The sequence below is a fragment of the Odontomachus brunneus genome, unplaced genomic scaffold, assembly GCF_010583005.1.
Source record: "Odontomachus brunneus isolate Ranch 3 - 2012 unplaced genomic scaffold, Obru_v1 Obru_scaffold_071, whole genome shotgun sequence".
NCBI lineage: Eukaryota > Metazoa > Arthropoda > Insecta > Hymenoptera > Formicidae > Odontomachus > Odontomachus brunneus.
The window spans coordinates 1,545,521-1,563,932 of NW_022639521.1; the positions used below are offsets into that span (position 1 = coordinate 1,545,521).

Consider the following 18,412-nt stretch of genomic DNA (forward strand, 5'->3'; position numbering starts at 1 on the left):
CGCCGTTCAATTGACGATTGATATGAGCTGAAGGAATCAAAGATCGCCCAACTGACGATCGAACTTAGCGAATTTAATTAAAGAGCGTTTAATTCACGGTTCAACTTAGCAAATTTAATTAAAGGCTGACTTAATTGGCGACTGATACGAACGGATTCAATGAGTTCAATCGAAGAGCGTTCTATTACACAAGATTACAATTGTCCTGTAGATAATATCCATACTCGGAGGATTGTGGCATCCTGGAAGATGCCGAAGATTAAGGAGCACTAAGTAGGATCCGCGTCGAGGGGGGAGGGGAGCAACTCATAACCATCGTCACCGAATTGAATCCATTGAGTTTGCTCATACCAATCGTCATTTAAGCAGCCTTTAATTAAATTTGCTAAGTCAAATCGTTAATTAAACGATTTTTAATTTGCTAAGTTTAATTATTAATTGAACGAAATTTAATTCCTTTCGTCCGCATCAATCATCAATTGAACGGTTTTTGATTGAATTTGTTGAAATCAATTGTCAATTAAACGGTTTCCAATTAAATTTGGCTCCTATTAACCGTCAATTAAACTTGATAATTAGAAAAGTAATTAACTATTCGCAACTCTGAACTACATAATACACAGAAGGATCGTGTTGTATTTATCAAACAAAATTAGTGGAAGAATTGAATTTCTTGTTTAGAGAGAGAGAGAAATATATATATATTAATTATTTTTCTGAAGAAGATTAATAACGCATATTGAGAAAAAAATACTTGAAAATTCATATTTGTAAAAAGGATATAAAGTTTATTCACAGAAATAAACTTTATTTCACAGAAGTAAACTTTATAACTCACAAATAAATTTTTCTCAGTGCCTGCATTTTGACACGATACTCCTTTTTATTCTTTTTTTTCTATATCTAAATCAATAACTCTTTCCAGAAGACAGAATTGAGTAAAAAAATGATAAGTTTTTCCATCTTGATACATAACCTTGAAACAAATATTTTGTGCGTAAATACTGCCATCATTCGGCTTGTGTCGTGAGAGAAAAATACAATTTTCGAAAAGGATATAATGGAATCAGCATTCACATCCGTCTTGTATATTCGCGCGCGTTACGAAATTAATGGAATGCGGGGGCGACGAGTGATGGTCGACACTTAATCCTTTCGTTACGTTTTTACACCGCGACGTATATTTCCTGAGTATCGCACCTGAGACGTAGAAACCATTAAAGTATCGAATTATACATCCCGATGAGATTTATCTTTCTCATTGTTTATCGGTAAAATCATCATCAAACGAGGAGCTTTTCTCGAAAAGCTTTAAAAGAAACTTTAAAATTCAATTCATACGTAAATCATAAGCGTTTATCATCAGCGATTTGGCTCTTATTGTGCTTAATAATATTTACTAGTATTAAAATTCAATTTATATAATTAATATATTTGACATACAATTAACTAAAAAAAAAATAATTAAATAAGAGTCAATCGCAGTTGGTATTATTCGAACTTAATATCATTAAAGTTTAACATGCCTAAACTTAACACTTAAAGCTCTAAGGTTCTATAAAGAACTTATTTTAAAGTTCAAGTTTAATACTTACTAATGTTAAAGTTTGACTTAAAGTTCTTAGGATCGAATAAAAACTTATCTTGAAGTTTAAGCTTCACACTAAAAAATTCCTGAGGTTAAGATTTGACACTTAAAATCCTAAGATTCTATAAAAGACTTAAAGATCTTGAAATTGACACTTAAAGTTCCAAGATTCTACAAAGAAGTTATATTGAAATTCAAGCTTGACATTTAAAGCTTTAAGGTTCTGTAACTTATTTTAAAGTACAGGTTTAACACTTAATAAAGTTCCTGAAGTTAAAACTTGGCACTTAAAGATTTAAGGTTGGGTTAAGAATTTATCTTAAAATTCAGATACACTTAAAGTACCTGAAGTTAAAACTTGGCACTCAAAATTCTAAGCTTCTAAAGAGAACTTATCTGAAAGTTGTATTTGTCAAACAAAACTAGTGGAAGAATTGAATTTCTTGTTTAGAAAGAGAGAGAGAGAGAGAGAGAGAGAGAGAGAGAGAGAGGTATATTAATCATTTTTCTGAATAAGATCAATAACGCATATTGAGAAAAAGATACTTGAAAATTCATATTTATAAAAAGAATATAAAGTTTATTCATAGAAATAAATTTTATTTCACAGAAGTAAACTCTATAACCCACAAATAAATTGTTCTCAGTGCATGCATTGACACGATATTCCTTTTTATTCTTTTTCTTTCTATATCTAAATCAATAACTCTTTCTAGAAGACAGAATTGAATAAAAAGATGATAAGTTTTTAATAAAAAACTGAAACAAAGTTGTCTTGTAGTTAAAGTTTGACAGAGAGAGAGAGAGAAAGAGAGACTGGATCATGACCTTATCGAGGAATAGGAGCGTGCGCGACGGTTCGATTGTGTATGCCATGCACTCAGCTAACTCGCTAATTGCCACCTGATGAAACCTCAATTCCCGAACGAGCCGTTGGTGGCGGATCGATGCGCACCGTCGCGTTCGCTCGACTTTCTCCGGCCGCGGGATTTAGTTTGCTCGACGTTAATGCGTTTGTTCTGCAATTATCGGCCGTCCTCGTTATCGTAGCCGGTGATAATGCTCGTCGCGGAAGATTACGAGCGTAGCCACGCACATCTCCGTCGCGTTCGCGCTCGCGTCCGCGTTTAACGCGCGCTGCTTTGCGCGGTGTCTCAAGCTCGGCAAATATTTGCTCCGCGATCAGCAGACAGAGAGAGAGAGAAAGAGAGAAATACAGAGAGCGAGAGAAAGAGAGAGGGAGAGAAGAGGGTGAGGAGGTATCGGGAAAATCACAGCTGCACGTCGTGAGCGTTACGCGCGCTTCTCGATCGCGCGGCCGCGAAGATATGTAACCGGCAAATATGATTATTCAAATCACACAACCACTCACAATAGTATCGATGGCGGGCGCGTCAGCGGCAAAAATAAACCCGCGATTTCGCGAGAGACGGAGATGAGCCTGATAAATAAGTTCGAGTTAATCCCGCGAGACGTTTCAGCGGCCGAACCACCACCTCGGCGCGTCCTCAAACAGCAGGAAGAAGCACAGGGAAACCTTGGACAGATACACACCGCACACACGTACACATACGCGCAAACAAACACGCACATACACACAGACGTACGCATTGTACACAAACGAGCTGCTTTGCACGAGCGTCCGCACGCTCTCGCACATATCTATGATTGATTTTATTGCAAACGTGACTCATGACATCGTAAACGCTGTCGAGGCAGTCAGCACGTGTACACTGCCAGTTAAAAATACCGTGCCGCGCGCGCACATTTCATTGAGATCCCATTGTATAATCGGGACGCTCGGTTCCAAGTAAAACGGGGGCTTGCTCGTCAAAAAGCGCGACTGTTTCTTACCAATTACCTATCTCCCGCTCATATTTAACAGTCGTTAACTTGAAACTTCAAACTTGTCCCACGTAGGATACTCGTATCTGAATTAGATTTAGGATTTAGAGTTAGATTTGAGTTTCTTTCTTTTTCTTGATCGCATAATACACGCGATATTACATTTGCAATCACGATTCAGCTGATTCCCAATTCAAACCTGAGGCGAATTTCAATTAACAACTGTTACTACGAGTCTAAGGCCTGTATTAATAGTTACTTGAAATTTGTCTCACGTGAAACACTCAGATTTTCGCTCAGAATTAGATCCAAGTTTTTTAGTTTAATTATATGATGCATGTGACATTATATCCGCAGTTACGACTTTGAACTCAGATCTGAGTATTTCGAAGAAGTATTTGAAAGAAGCTTCAAGTAATGACCTTTAATACGGGCATCAGACCTCAAGTTTGTCTCATGTAAGATACTTAGATTTTTATTTACATAAGGGATCTCTTATTTATATCTCTTATTTATTTACGGTCAGATCCAAGTTCCTCAGTTGAATCACGGTCATAGACTTACAAAAGTGCACTATGCGTTCTTATGAGACGGCTGAAATGAAGAGTTAAGGACAGAGATATGCTGAGTAAGATGCTACGCAAGGGGGCGATGTAGAAGAAACAAAAGAAAGAATTAAACAGAGCGAGAGAAAGAGAGGACGCATTGACCATGTGATCGCTTCTCCTACCAACTAGATAATCAGACGAGGGAAGCCTTTTACTCTCCATCTCCTGTTTTACCAATGCTGGCTCCGGATCTCTAATGGAAATGTCCAAACTATCTCTACAAGTCTCTGGTTATGCGTGTATGTGTGATACATACGACATTTATATATGTGATCGCGATTACAACTGAAGAACTCTCATCTAACTCTGAATTAATATCTGACTTTAGACAAGTTTCAAGTAATAACTATTAATATACTGGAATGAAAGTTTGGTGCTTGCAATTATGATCGCGTGTAGAAGGGATCATTGTCAGGAGAACCATTTTTGTAACAAATGTTACTGCAGTGTTAGTGTATATTTAATTAACACTAATACAATAATTTTATATACATATTCATCAACGCAACTCTGTTTGAAAAGGGTCCAAAATGAGACCAAAACATTTGATTTTATGTATGATTTTAATTATTAGCCATTGTACATCGATTGGTGTTGATTAAATTGATTAATGCGCCTTTGAGATCGGCTGTTGGCTCTTATTTGCCTTATTATTTGTTAGTTTTTATTCTCATCAAGAGCCTTTAACTACACTGAGGAAAAAATTACCTTAAAATCAACAAATATTTCTTTAATAGGTGCCACTAACATATTTACTTAAATCTAAATCCTCTGTATTTAAATCAAATATTGTTTACCCGATTTAAGTAAACAATATTTGGTTTAAATAAAGAGAATTTAGATTAAAATAAATATGTTAATGGCACCCATCAAAGAAATATTTGTTGATTTTTAAGTAATTTTTCCCTTTTAGTGTAGTTTAATTAATAATATTGCTATCACCTTTCAATTAGAACCACAAAATATATATATATAGTTGGCGCCGAAAATAACTATAATCTTAGTGAGACTGACTGTTTTTTTGTCTCACTGTACAAGCCTCAGTCATGAGCCTCGACCCAGCGTGATTTTTTCAGGCGCGATATACGCGCAATATACGTTGTTCGTTGTCGGCGATCGTGTACGGTGGCTGACATAAATCATTGTTGGGAAACACACCTCGGAATTCGCTTCGGAGTGATGAAAAAGCCATGTCGACAACAACAACGACGACAACGACGACGATGACGACGACGTCTTTGAAGTCTTCGCGCGACGAAAAAAGGAAGAAAGGAAGAAACGAAAACATTGCACAACTCGTTTCGATCGCCGCGTCGAAATTTTTTGCACGACATTACTCGACGAAATGTCGAGCAGAAGGGTCAAATGTGCGATTTATTACGGCTCGTGTGTACTATGCCTCTTACCGCCAAAGTTGTAAAAAAGAAGAGAAAGAACGGGAGGGGGAGAGATCGTGACGGGTGAATCGAATTCGTGCGAGAGGGGGAAGAGAAGGACGAGGTGGAGGCGATCGATGCAGTTACGTGTGCGACAAATTGAGCATCGTCGAAATTGCGTGTCATCGAAAACGTGACTCCGTTCGGATAAGGAGGTCTCTCTCGCGAGCGCACGAGCCGGCGATATCGATGTATTAATACGAGTGATATCATCACTCACTATGAAACGGTAGATTGCAAGTCGTTATATTGTTCCCGCGCTGTGTGTTGTTGGGTCGTGCTATCGAGCCGCGATCTCTTCCGCGAGTGAGGGGGACGCGTGAAAATCGTGTCCCGTTCAAGGAAGAGAGTACGCGAGAGACAAACATTCCCTGCCATTATCGATGTCGACATTGTTCACGTACATATACACATATTGCCACAACGTATGAGAGTTAATCCACTTTAAAATTTTGAACGATCTCTCAGATCGACCTCCTACGATTTCACTTGACCTACAACTTCTAGTTGTAAAGCCGATTCATTCTATTGAATTTTGAATTTTTATTTTCTTCTGATCTTTTTTTCATCTCCGCAAGTGGAAAATTGTTTATTTACCATTTTCTGTAGACGTAGAGTAAGAGCACACTTTCCATGTGATTACAAAAAAGTACATACTCCATTCAAGATGCTACTTGTTTCATAAATTTATATATATTTTTTTATTTATTTATATAAATTTATATATATTATATATGTATATAATATATATTATACTTTTATTTATATATATTCATAAATTTATTATAAATTCAACGTCAGTATAACGTAAGAAGTACGGCCTAATTTCGTCCAATTTTTCGAATAATAATTTTGTTTCCATTTTGATTAAAACACAAATATGTAAATGCCAAGGACAGAGCTACCGTTCCAGAGAAAATGGTACATCTATAATTCCATAACTTAGTAGCACAGTTCATTGGCAATATTGGTTACAAATTGAGCCAAAATATACTCAATATTGGTCCAGTATTGCAAAGTAGTTTTGCATTTTATAGCTAATAGAAAATTCCGAATTATTACAATTTATTTGTTACCAATATTGGCTACATATTGGGTTACATTGACCAGATTAATATACTCCAATATATGCCAATATTGATACAATCATGTTGAGCAATAATGGCAATTTATTCACATTTTATTTATAACCAATATTGGCTATATATTGGCAATATTGGTCCACAATATTGGCAATATTGGGCCAATGAACTGTACTACTAGAGTAAGCTCTTTTCTGTTTTCAATTTCTATTACATACGCAATAATTACATATTAACCGCCACGATCTTGTTATCCGTATATTTTATTTTGTAATAACAAAAATACAAACAACGTGACTGTTTTGTGTACTCACTAGCAACGTGACTATCTTGCTCTGATATCGAATTCAGTTGCCCAGTGGAGTAAAAAGACTACATATAAAATGTGTATTTTGATTGTAGTTCCAGGGTTTCCACGAGAGATCCCCACAGTTCACCTTTCAATCCTTAAATATAGACCAATTTTATCTCCTTCGTTCATATGCTTTATTTCAATCATTTTATGAATAAAAATTATATTTATCACCAAAATATCATACATTTGCAAGAAATTTCAGGTAGAAATTTCTAGCTAGTAACACATCGCTTAATCTTATTCAGTCACATTGGAGAATATTGATAAAAAAGTTCAAGAGGCTCAAAAATTTACTTTGTTATTATCAAATTAGTTTTATTCTATTTCTTAACTGTAATATTATTCCGATTTTAATGAAACTCAGGAAAAAGTATTTATGTCCTAAAAGGACTATTTCGCGGTTTTGTGTACTCACTATTCATTTCAAGATAAATATTAAAAGAAAGCACATGAGCAACATATTTCTGGAGCCGGTCTCCCCTATTTTATTCTACAAATAAAAGACAAAGATCCACAAATAAAAAGACAGAAAAAGAGAAATATTTTATATAAATGTTGCAAGATTTTTAAATTCAAAGAGACACGTCATAAGACGAAGGGCAGCGCAAAAGGCAAAATCTACGTAGAAAATTTGCGTGCGCGAGATGCGCAGTCGTCGATTTTGCGCGCGCGCTCAAACGCGAGCCGAGGTCGGAGAAATTTTAGGACTCCGGTAGCTCTTCTCGTTGCATTATATTTAGACTTGACGTAGGAAAGGCAGCTTCCTCCGTTTCATTCCCCTGCTTCTCCTTCTCCTCCTCTTCTTCCCCCTCCTTCGGCGGGTAGCCCGAGGGATTTACGAGGGCGCGTTACCAATTTGACGAGCGATAACCGTAAAACTCTTTCGCACGGTCGCGTTAACGTTCGCTGAACGTCGGGAGGGAGGGATGCGACGACAATTGACGACGCTGCTTTCGTGGACGCGAAGAGGAAGTATTACGAATCAACTGCGCTTTAATACGCTCTTAAGAATGTAAAACCCGACCGTTTCATTCGCGACGACCCAACGAGCCGTTTTCTTTTTTTTCTTTTCAATTGTTAACGAGCACGGGATCCGTGGCGCACGCGGATTAAAAGGACGGGCGTGAGATTACCATATCGGCCTTGGGCCATCAGCTTTATACATATACGGAGGTATTGCTCGGCCGACGTGACGTCACGAATCTCCACTTGAGTCATAGTGGTCCACGAGGCGGCGTATCGCACGAAAGATATCGGAATGTGTCCATCTTTAGCGAGCTGCTCGCGCATTGTGCCGCGTCAAACGCGAAATAGACGCATTCAAAGGCAGAAGAACTTTTTTTTGGCGACTGCATTTTTTCCAAAAAATACTTTTTTGTTTGGAGAAAGGGAAAATATAGCAAATTAAGTTAATAAAATTATTAAAATAAATCCGTTGATCCGTTGATACACAAGAAAAAATTAGTATCCGCTTAAATTAATATACTCAAATTAACAATCACTGTTTTTCATATGTAAGCAATGATATATAATTTTATTAGAGGAATTTTAAAGTCTTCAACTTCAACAACATGTTATAGTTTTATTTGATTTTAATATATATTTAAAGTCTTAAACTTCAACATGTTATAATTTTATCTGAATATTATAATAGACTTTCAGAAAAAGTTTATTTTGATATCTTCTTCAGGCATTTAAAAACATCATATTTTCAATTCAATATGTTGTGTTTTCTATTCATGAAAATTATTTCTGAATAATGAGAATACATTTTTCTTTATTAAATCATAAAATATGAATTGATGCAACTTATTTTCGTTTAATGCTATATAATCTCATTTTAAGATTTACATGTAAAATATAAAAATATTTTCAAAACAAGAATGTTTTTTTCTGTGTATAACGCGAGCTTTTTTGAATATTACACGTATGTAAATTTTATCTTCATAATTTTGTCTTAAACTTTATTTTATCTTTACTTTTTATCGTTTATCTGAAATAGTGTTTTCAGTGTCCTTTTTATGTATTAGGTTGATCCAAAAGGTTTCTCGTCAAATAAAATTGATGACAAAGTTATCTAGTTTCGAAGTATCATTTTTTTAATCAAATCAATAAACAACGAGTCAGAATTTCATAGAAAAAGGGCAGATCTTTTTACATCAATTAATAAAAATTCAAATTTTAAGTACACATTTTTTACCCTCTCTCTCCCTCTTTCTCTCTCTCTCATATGACATTAGCGACAGATAATACGTCTCCGTTTCTGCGAATCAACGATCTTTGGCGTCTATCTTGCCATTTCTCAAATCACAGTCTAGAACGTGACCACGATAACGAGATGACGATACTTGCGACTTAGACAGCGTTACGTCACGTCACGTTTCTCGCGCATAATGCCTCTAATCTTAACGAAAACACGCAGTAACCGAGCCTGTCGTTCCCAACTGGCGGATCACAGTTATTTCACGACGGCACGGCTAACGTCTTAAAGTTGCGTGAACGCAATCTCAAAGAAAACCACATGACTAATCCCGATTTTAGACATTTATTTCTACTCATAAGGGAATACCGCGAATCCGAACTCTTTGATTTTGATACACTTTTGTGAATATGTAGAGTAAATTAATGCATGAATAACGATATATTACACTTGTGCCTTATCGCTATTTAAAGATATGATTTATTACACTCTCAAAGTAAAAAGAACGATTCCACTTTTTCGTGTATTACTTTTAAAATTAAAAGATAGAAAAATTAAAGGAGATAGAAAAAAATGTTTCGCATAAAAGTTTAATGGTAAGTTAAGTGTTGTAAATTGACATAAACATAAATAAAAAAATACATATAAAAAAATTTTTTTTACAATAAAAAAAAGTATTTTTTATTTATGCTTATGTCAATTTACAGCATTTAACTTACCATTAAACTTTTATTCGAAAAATTTCTTTCTATCTCTTTTAATTTAAGAGTAATACACGAAATAGTGAAATCGTCATTTTTACTTTGAGAGTGTAAATCATAAAATTCTTCTTTCCATATGTGATTCTCATCTCTAGATAAAAATCGACAATCATATGTAAAGTGTAAACTATTTCGCGCTCATTATTTACATAGCGCTATTCGTGGTAAAAAAAAAGTTATCCATTTTAGATTGCTCGTGGTTAATAATGAATCGCATACCAATTGATAAAAGAATAATAGACCGTAATTTAAGTAATAACAGAGAGTATATATTTCAAGTTAATGATTCAAAATAGTTTATGTCACCTTCGTCGCCACGTGAAAATACCTTAAACGGCGATAAATCGTGTAGAAAAATGCTATTTAGTAGATTTTTTTTTATGTTTCCAAGGGGACATTTTTCAATAGTGTCGACTTAAAAGATTGTTATGAGACATTTTACAATAATCTTAATCAATAATACAATAATCATTTTAACAATAATCTTATTTTACTAAATCGCATTACCAACCTCGAAGAAACCCCCTTGATGGATCCTTCTCCTTTTTATGTGTGACTCATATGGCACTCATATTTATCACACGCAATGACGAAATAGAAATATGAAAAGATATGAAAAAATATGAAAGATATGAAAAGAATGAAAAATGTGCTTAAAACAACTTGTCATGTAAAATATGTGTAAGGGAAATTCGAGCATAAATTTTAGTAAATTTGTCGCTGTGTATCAATGTAACACAAAATTTACATTATCATATGATATAAATTTTATGATTAATTCAAAACAGTATATTTGCTTCATAGAGGTAATTAAGAATGTAATTAAAAGAATTTTTATACCATCAATTCTCGAAATAATCATGAAAGTCTATTTGGACCTACAAAATATAAGGCACAATTTTTTGTGACAATTGGCGATTGTAAAAATTTTGCCATTATTTTATTGATAAAAATATAGATGACCTGAGAAAAAAAATGTTTGGTATTTGTAACTGTAATCATGTAGAGAAATAATTACTATAAATAATGATCAAAAAACTATTTTTTTTTGCTAAATTGTTCGTGATAATAATCATTTGTCAATAACCAGTATAATAACTAACATATTATTATTATCATTTTTATATTAGAAAAACCAAAAAATATGTAATAGGATCCAAAAATAACTAAGTAAATAATTTTAGTAAGACCAACCATTTTTTTCAGTAAGAATCATTATTTATAACAATTTTTCAATTTTCAACATAACATATCTTTGTAGCCAAGTCTGAAATTAAAATTCCGCAATTCAAAAGTCCACTTGAAATTGATTAAAGAAAACAATTTCGTTTTCCGCGTTCGTTTGAAGCTTAGTTTGCGACAAGCCTTGCTTTCCCAATCGCTCATATCTCGTAAATTACAACCTCGAGATTTTCGTATAGGAAGAATTGTCAAAATCTCGGCCAGTGTAAAGCGCTGCGTAAACAGCGGGCTCAAGGTAATTTACACCCCGAGCATGCATATGCAAACAAGCTTTCTAGGTTTATCGCGAACGATTCGCCGACGAAAGTCCCGAGACCACAGTGTGGTTAACTTCGCGTTTCCAGCTGTCCCTCTTCCCGTGAGACCTCCTGCACCTGTTCGCGCGCTAATTGCGGATCGCGAGGCGCGTTAGAAGAACCATCGACGTACGAACGAAACGGGAACGAAGCGGGGGAGAGACCGAGTGGCGAACCCGCGACGTCAAACCGAGGCCGAAGAAATTCCGCGAATCGATCTGATTCACGAACGCTACGTGAACACCGCGGCAGGGCGTAGGAGGAGGGAGGAGGGAGGCTGTCTTGCAGCCCGCGACGGGTAAGCAGGGGGTAAGCTCGCGAGGAAATTCGCGAAAAATTTATGCCGCTGAGGAAACGCAGCGATGAGTGGTGGAGTCGGCGGACGGACGACGACATTGCACGCGAACAAACTTACGGCAATGCGGCTCGCGAGTCGCCGCACGCAACCACCCGTTCGTCTAGACGCTGCAGCGCGGACCAACGACCCCGCCATCCCTTATTTAGGGGCTCGATTTGCATGGTCCGCTGCGAGGGTCTCGCGACAAAAAAAGGCGCCCTGCTGGCGCGCGCCGCTGGCTTTCCCTCCTTCTCCTCCCCGCGGCTAATCAGAGATCATTCAATGATAGATATGAAAGGATGAGAATTTTGCTGAGGGAAGTTCTCGTGTCTGGGAAGTATTATTGAAAGGAGGGGATCTTCAGAAACGAAACTTATTAGGTGGTAAACTTAGTTCCTGTTAGGCTCACGGTTAGATGACGTTAGTTGTAGGTGTAATTTCCTTATTGATGACACTAAAACGAAGCTATAAAGAGAACGAATCGCACATTGAATGACTAATGTGCCAAAGCGAGATCGCTGAAAAATATACAAATTACACGCGGATTACACCTAAATAAATAATATAAAGATATAATTTCGAGATTATGATTTTTATTCTGAACTCTCTTTTACCCATAAAAGTGCCTGTGACTGAAAGCCAATCAGAAGACATTTAGAGGCACTTTTATCGATAAAAGAGAGCTCATAATAAGAACCTAAGTCTATACGCTCTATTCATTCCGTTGGGTTTTCCTCAGGGATACTTAGGAGTCTTACTTGCACATTTCAGGCACCAAGAAGATGGAATATAAGACCAGACAGTGGCACGAGAAGTGCTTCTGCTGCGTGGTCTGCAAGAACCCGATCGGCACGAAGAGCTTCATCCCGCGCGAGCAGGAGATTTACTGCGCCGGCTGTTACGAGGACAAGTTCGCCACTCGGTGTGTCAAGTGCAACAAGGTGGGTCTGGTTTCCCCCGATGTAACATTGACTCACTCCTCCGCGTCTATCTCGACCATCGCGTCGGAGGGAAGAGAACAGAAGGTCGAGCTCGGCGCGCGCCTTCAAGTCCATTTAATTAATTCTTCTGGATGAAATTCTGATCGCAGATCATCACCAGCGGCGGCGTGACGTACAAGAACGAGCCGTGGCACAGAGACTGCTTCACCTGCAGCAACTGCAACAACTCCCTGGCGGGTCAGCGATTCACGTCGCGCGACGACAAGCCGTACTGTGCCGATTGCTTCGGCGAGCTCTTCGCCAAGAGATGCACCGCTTGCTCCAAGCCAATTACCGGTACGTCCCTTCCTCCTGCTGATCATGTTTCAATGATCGTGTGCATCCGCGACTTTAGCGATGAATTGTTCGATACATAAAAAGATTTCACGTATTCCTCCCGTCACACGCTGATTTTCTTTTCACACAACACTCTTCACTTAAGAATAATACTAACAATAATAATAACTCTTAAGCTATTATCAAATTAAAATAGTTTATTCGTTTTATGGTGCAGTTTGTGCGCTATTTCTTTTGTTACTGATAGCGATTTTCGTAATTTTAAAAATATTTATAACGTATGTTAAAAAGAGGCCGCTCTATTTCTTTGTTAAATAAAATGGCGCATAAATTTTCTTATATGCTGTAAATAAATATAAATTTTTACGGATATAGATAGTTCCCTGAAAAACAATAATGTTTATTTGAGGAATCTTTTTGCATATTGCGTAGCTGAAGAAATATATAAGAGGGACTCTCTATTTCCCCCTCCCTGCGAAAGAATCTCGCGGGGTATTCTATCACACAAAAGGCCTTATTGAACCATAGAAACCGAGGAAATTATTTCATCGTTATCTCTAATAGTTCTCGAGAAAATATAACTTCACGCGACTTACCCTTCATTTTCTCAGCTACGCAGAATATGAGAGAAATTTCTCATATAAACATCGTTTGTTTCTTCGAGAGTTACTCAAATCTACAAAAATCTACATGATATCTGACAATAAAATTAAATTAAATCGGATTTCATTTAATAAATAATTCTAAAGTTAAATCAGAATATATATATATAAATTTTAAAGGGAGATTCTGGTCGAGATAATTCCGAAAAAAGAAATTTTTACAATTTTTTTCCAAAAAATGAACAAAGATATCAATATAGGATTTTTACCTTATATTTTTAGTATAAAATAAAGATTTAAAACTTCAATCCTTTTAATAATTTTTATACTTAAAATAATGATAAGTAGCGATCAGAACTCTACATATATATTGATATTTTTATTCACTTCTTTGTGAAAAAAATTCGTAAAAATCTCCTGTCTTTCAGCTGTCTGACTCAGAAACTCCCCTAAAACCAAATTAAATTAATTTCAATTATATTTGAATACATTATTTTTTTAATTTATATTTATTATATTCATTTATTTATCTTATATGTTATATTATATTTTATATTATATTATATGTTATAATACGTTTTATAATATGTTTTATAATATGTTTTATAATTTTTATAATATGTTATATTATATTTGAATACATTATTTTTTTATTTATATTTATTATATTCATTTATTTATCTTATATGTATATATAAAATATATTTATTTAATATAATATATATAATATTAAAATTAAGATTAATATTACATTCATTTATTTATCTTATATATATATTTTTTTTTCTAACCTATATTTAAATAAATTCGTACTTACACATATAAAATTTCAATAACCGCAGTCGTTAAAAAAAAATTGCGCGAAGAAGACCGGAGCAGTCTGTATGAACATTGCGACGCCGATCACATAAATTTCTCCGCACCCACGCGATGCGGAAAAACGCGTTATGAAAGTCGCATATGGATAGGCAACACGACGAGCGAAGAGCTTGCATTAGCATGATCTAACCGCGAATCACCGTTCGACTTGCAGGTATCGGCGGCACTCGCTTCATCTCCTTCGAGGACAGGCACTGGCACAACGATTGCTTCATCTGCGCGGGCTGCAAAACCTCGCTGGTCGGGCGCGGCTTCATCACCGACGGCGACGACATCATCTGCCCCGAGTGCGCCAAGATGAAGCTGATGTAAGGGAGCTTCAGCGCGGCCTCGCTACGACAACGTGAACGACAACGGGCTCGACGGGTAGCGAAGCGAAGGGGGTGAGCAAGGACGATTAGGAGAGCGGAGGACGGGCATCCGGGGTGCAGCGCCGCGACGAGCGCATAATCGTCAAACCAACTCCACCGCGTGCCGTGAAGAAGGAAAGAAAACCAAGAAAAAGGAACACACACAAAGAAGGAGAGAGCGTCGTCGCGACTTCGCACGGACTCGAACGCGACGCGGACGCGACGCACGAACGACGGACGGGGAGCTTAGTAGAGCTTTCGTAGAGCTTCGCCTGGACGACACAGCGACAAACGTGACGAAGTAAAAAAAAGCGTAATAATAAATATTGCGAACAAAAATAAAAGAGAGAGAGAGAGAGAGAGGAGGGAGGCGAAGGGAAAGGGGATGGAGGAGTTCGCGTTCGCTCATATAGTAGCTTTATCTTATAAGCAAGCCCTCAACGCGCGTCCCGACGGGATCGTTCACGCCGACTTCTCTCTCCGCAATTTCTCCCGAGAACGACCTTCTTCCCTCGCCTCGATCGGGGATCTCGTGAACACCGATCGATCGGCGAGGAAGAAGAAGAAGAGGAAGAGGAGGACGTCGGCGCGATGCGGGATCGACGGGGTGGATCGTCTTCTTTCTAGCTCAGTAGTCGTAGCGACATTAGTCTGTTTGTTCTTGTCGGATTTTCGTTCTGCGTGTGCTTCGTGAAGAATTCGCCAATGATTCGTGTCCGTCTTATATATACGCGAGCGACACAAACGATCCGCTCGATCGTCGTCGCGCCCAGCGACACCGAGGAGTCGAAGCTGGATCGAAATTTCGGGTCCCTTCGGGCAGCGAGGAAGGGAGAAGCTGGCCAAATAGCTCGACGATGAAAAGCAGGAGGAGGAGGAGGAAAATCAAATCGCCTTAGCGTAACAACGCGACGTCGAGCGCGGGTCCCCGCGCGTCCTCGTGACGTTACTAATATTGATATCGTTTTCGCTTTGTACAACGGTAGAGAGACATGCGCGCGTACGCGCCAAGAGAGTCCTATACATACATATATGCATATATACTTATATATATATATTCTTACAAAAAACTAAATTTTATATACACACATACACAACGATATTGTACTTCCGCTCGAGACAAAAAAAGAAAACGCGACAGTGCGACACGTACACTTGCTTCCAATAAGTCCCTTGATGCAGCTTGGAACGCAGCCAATGGTCCACATGAGAGAATTTAACTTCTCCGAATTGATCTAGAATAAGTTCGCTCATTGGACCATCGGCTGCATCCCAAATCGTATTGAGAAATCAGATGAAAGTGTTCAAACCGTATTGGCACTACATGTGCTCGTTTGCACTACGGCTTGTACAGTCGTGGACTAAAAGGTTTCCAATTCTTTGTTTTCAACTCATCCATCTTTTCCAGTGGCAGCATTCCCCCGTCGGAAAACGAATTCTTCCATTGGACAAGACGGAGAGTTCACAAACTCATCCCGAAAATTATGGACAACCTTTTAGTCCACAACTGTACACGCTTTTTCTGATGAAGACAGGAGCACTTCAAATGATTATGATTGCGAACCACCGCTTGCACGGTAATCAATTGACACAAAACGACAGAAGTCACAGTGAAATGGTGATCCTTTATTGTACTCTTACCTGATAGATAACAGTATAATAGAAATACATTTTTCCTGAATCCTCCGTTGGAGTTGAGACGTCCATTGTCTCGTATTACCACATAAGCTCGTGAACAGTGGCTCCCAGTCATGGCAATTCAATGCGCTCCTAATCTCTACGGAAAAGGCAAAAGCCATCGTACAAACGAATGTACATTTGGCTGCGATTTGGACACTTCTCTCTCGATGTGATTTGGGACGCAGCCGATTGACCGATGAGAGAACTTTACTTCTGGAAACTGCAAATCAAAAGCAAATCCTCTCATTGGACCATCAGTTGTGTTCCATTGAGAAAAGAAAGGTGTGTTGAAACCAAGTGTACATGCGCGTCACGGCGACGCAAACTCGCCAGTAATACACTATCACTACTACTATTACTCTACTACTACCACTATTACTACTACTGTTATTGTTGCTACTACTACTACCACTACCACTACTACTATTATCACACTACCACCTTCCTCTCTCTCTCTCTTTTTTTCTCTCTGTTTCTCTCTCTCTTTTTCCCTGTTTACAACGCCGTACAGCTGTGGTACTTAACCAGCCGAATGCTCTATGATCCCCCCGCCGATCCCGCCATTAATTTTCCCGAGCACAAACGCGCAAGAAGGAGAAACAAGTCCTCGGTTGTGAGGTGGCTGTTCTCTCTTCCGAGTCCTTCTCTCCCCTTTCTCTCGCCCGTCGAGAGAGACAGGCGCTCACTGTCGTAAGGATCCGTCATCGACCCGTGTGAATCACACATACACATCACACGTCACATGCAACATACGTACACATACGACACTACACGACGCTGCAGGCATTTCTCGCACTAACACATGTCAGAGGAAGTTTATCGAGGAAGAAGAAGAAGGGGAAGGGATAGAGAGAACGAAGGAAGACGCAATGGAGACACATACACACATACACGAATATATTCACACCACAGGCATACAATACACACACAACCAGCATACTAATGCGTACGGGTGTGCGGCGGACGCACACGCGGAAACACTAATTGTGGCCTTATCCGCACGAGTACTGTAGGAATATATAAAAAAAAATAATAATATAAAATAAAGTAAAACCCACACATATACACACATACACAGAGGAACTAACGTCTCACAGTATAATTTACTTCGTTACAAGATACTTAATATCAAATCTATTGTAATACAGAAACACGAACGAAAGTAAGTGTAACGCCGCGTGAACCGAGTCCACGTGCGAGCGACTCGCGCGTGAGAGAAAACTGTCCGAGAGACAGGGAGGAGGTCCGAGAAGGTCCGAAGTGTACGTTCGGACTCGATCACACACGACCAAGATACGAGTCACAATGTGCTATAATATTATAATATTATGTATGTTCCGACGGAGTCACTTACACACTAATCGCCTTAATTAGTAAACTATTAAAATATAAAAAAAAAAGAGAGATTATTCTATATTCAGCGTATCCTATACACTCTGTTACACTAAAATTGATAAATAAATAAATGTAATTATTTACATGGGAGTACTACTTTGGAATTCCTCTCCTGTTTTCGCACGCGCCATCGTCGAGTAAGATCTTTGCGAAGTAAAGCTTCACACTTTCTCGAACATATATTGGGAGTACAAATTAGCTCGGTCCGTTTTCAAAAGATGGCTCTGGCTGTTATGAATGTTTCATAGTGACATCTGATTTCGATGGTTTCAGAGAGGTTAGACATCTGTCAATAATATTCAGTTTATATCGCTTTGAGTTTCATACAAAACCTCTGTTTTTTACTGTGTTGAATATGTCAAATTTTGTTAACTAAGCAGCATTTGCGGGAGGTTTTAGTTTTCTGCTTTAATTGGAAGAAAAGTGCAGCTGAAGCGCATCGAATGCTTGTAGAAGTTTATGGTGACAATGCTCCAACT

At 37.8% G+C, this 18,412-nt stretch overlaps 1 protein-coding gene across 13 annotated transcripts in view; it reads left to right on the forward strand.

Moving 5' to 3' along the window:
- Window positions 1–17,938, forward strand: part of LOC116846861 (four and a half LIM domains protein 2) — a 642,247-nt gene extending 624,309 nt beyond the window's left edge. For all 13 annotated transcript variants that reach the window (XM_032821223.1, XM_032821219.1, XM_032821226.1 and 10 more), the window contains 3 exons: window positions 12,522–12,691; window positions 12,841–13,027; window positions 14,663–17,938. In XM_032821223.1, coding sequence (XP_032677114.1) covers window positions 12,522–12,691; window positions 12,841–13,027; window positions 14,663–14,820 — 515 coding nt within the window. In that variant the 3' untranslated portion in view covers window positions 14,821–17,938. The remainder of the gene's footprint in view (window positions 1–12,521; window positions 12,692–12,840; window positions 13,028–14,662) is intronic.
- The last annotated feature ends 474 nt before the right edge of the window (window positions 17,939–18,412 follow it).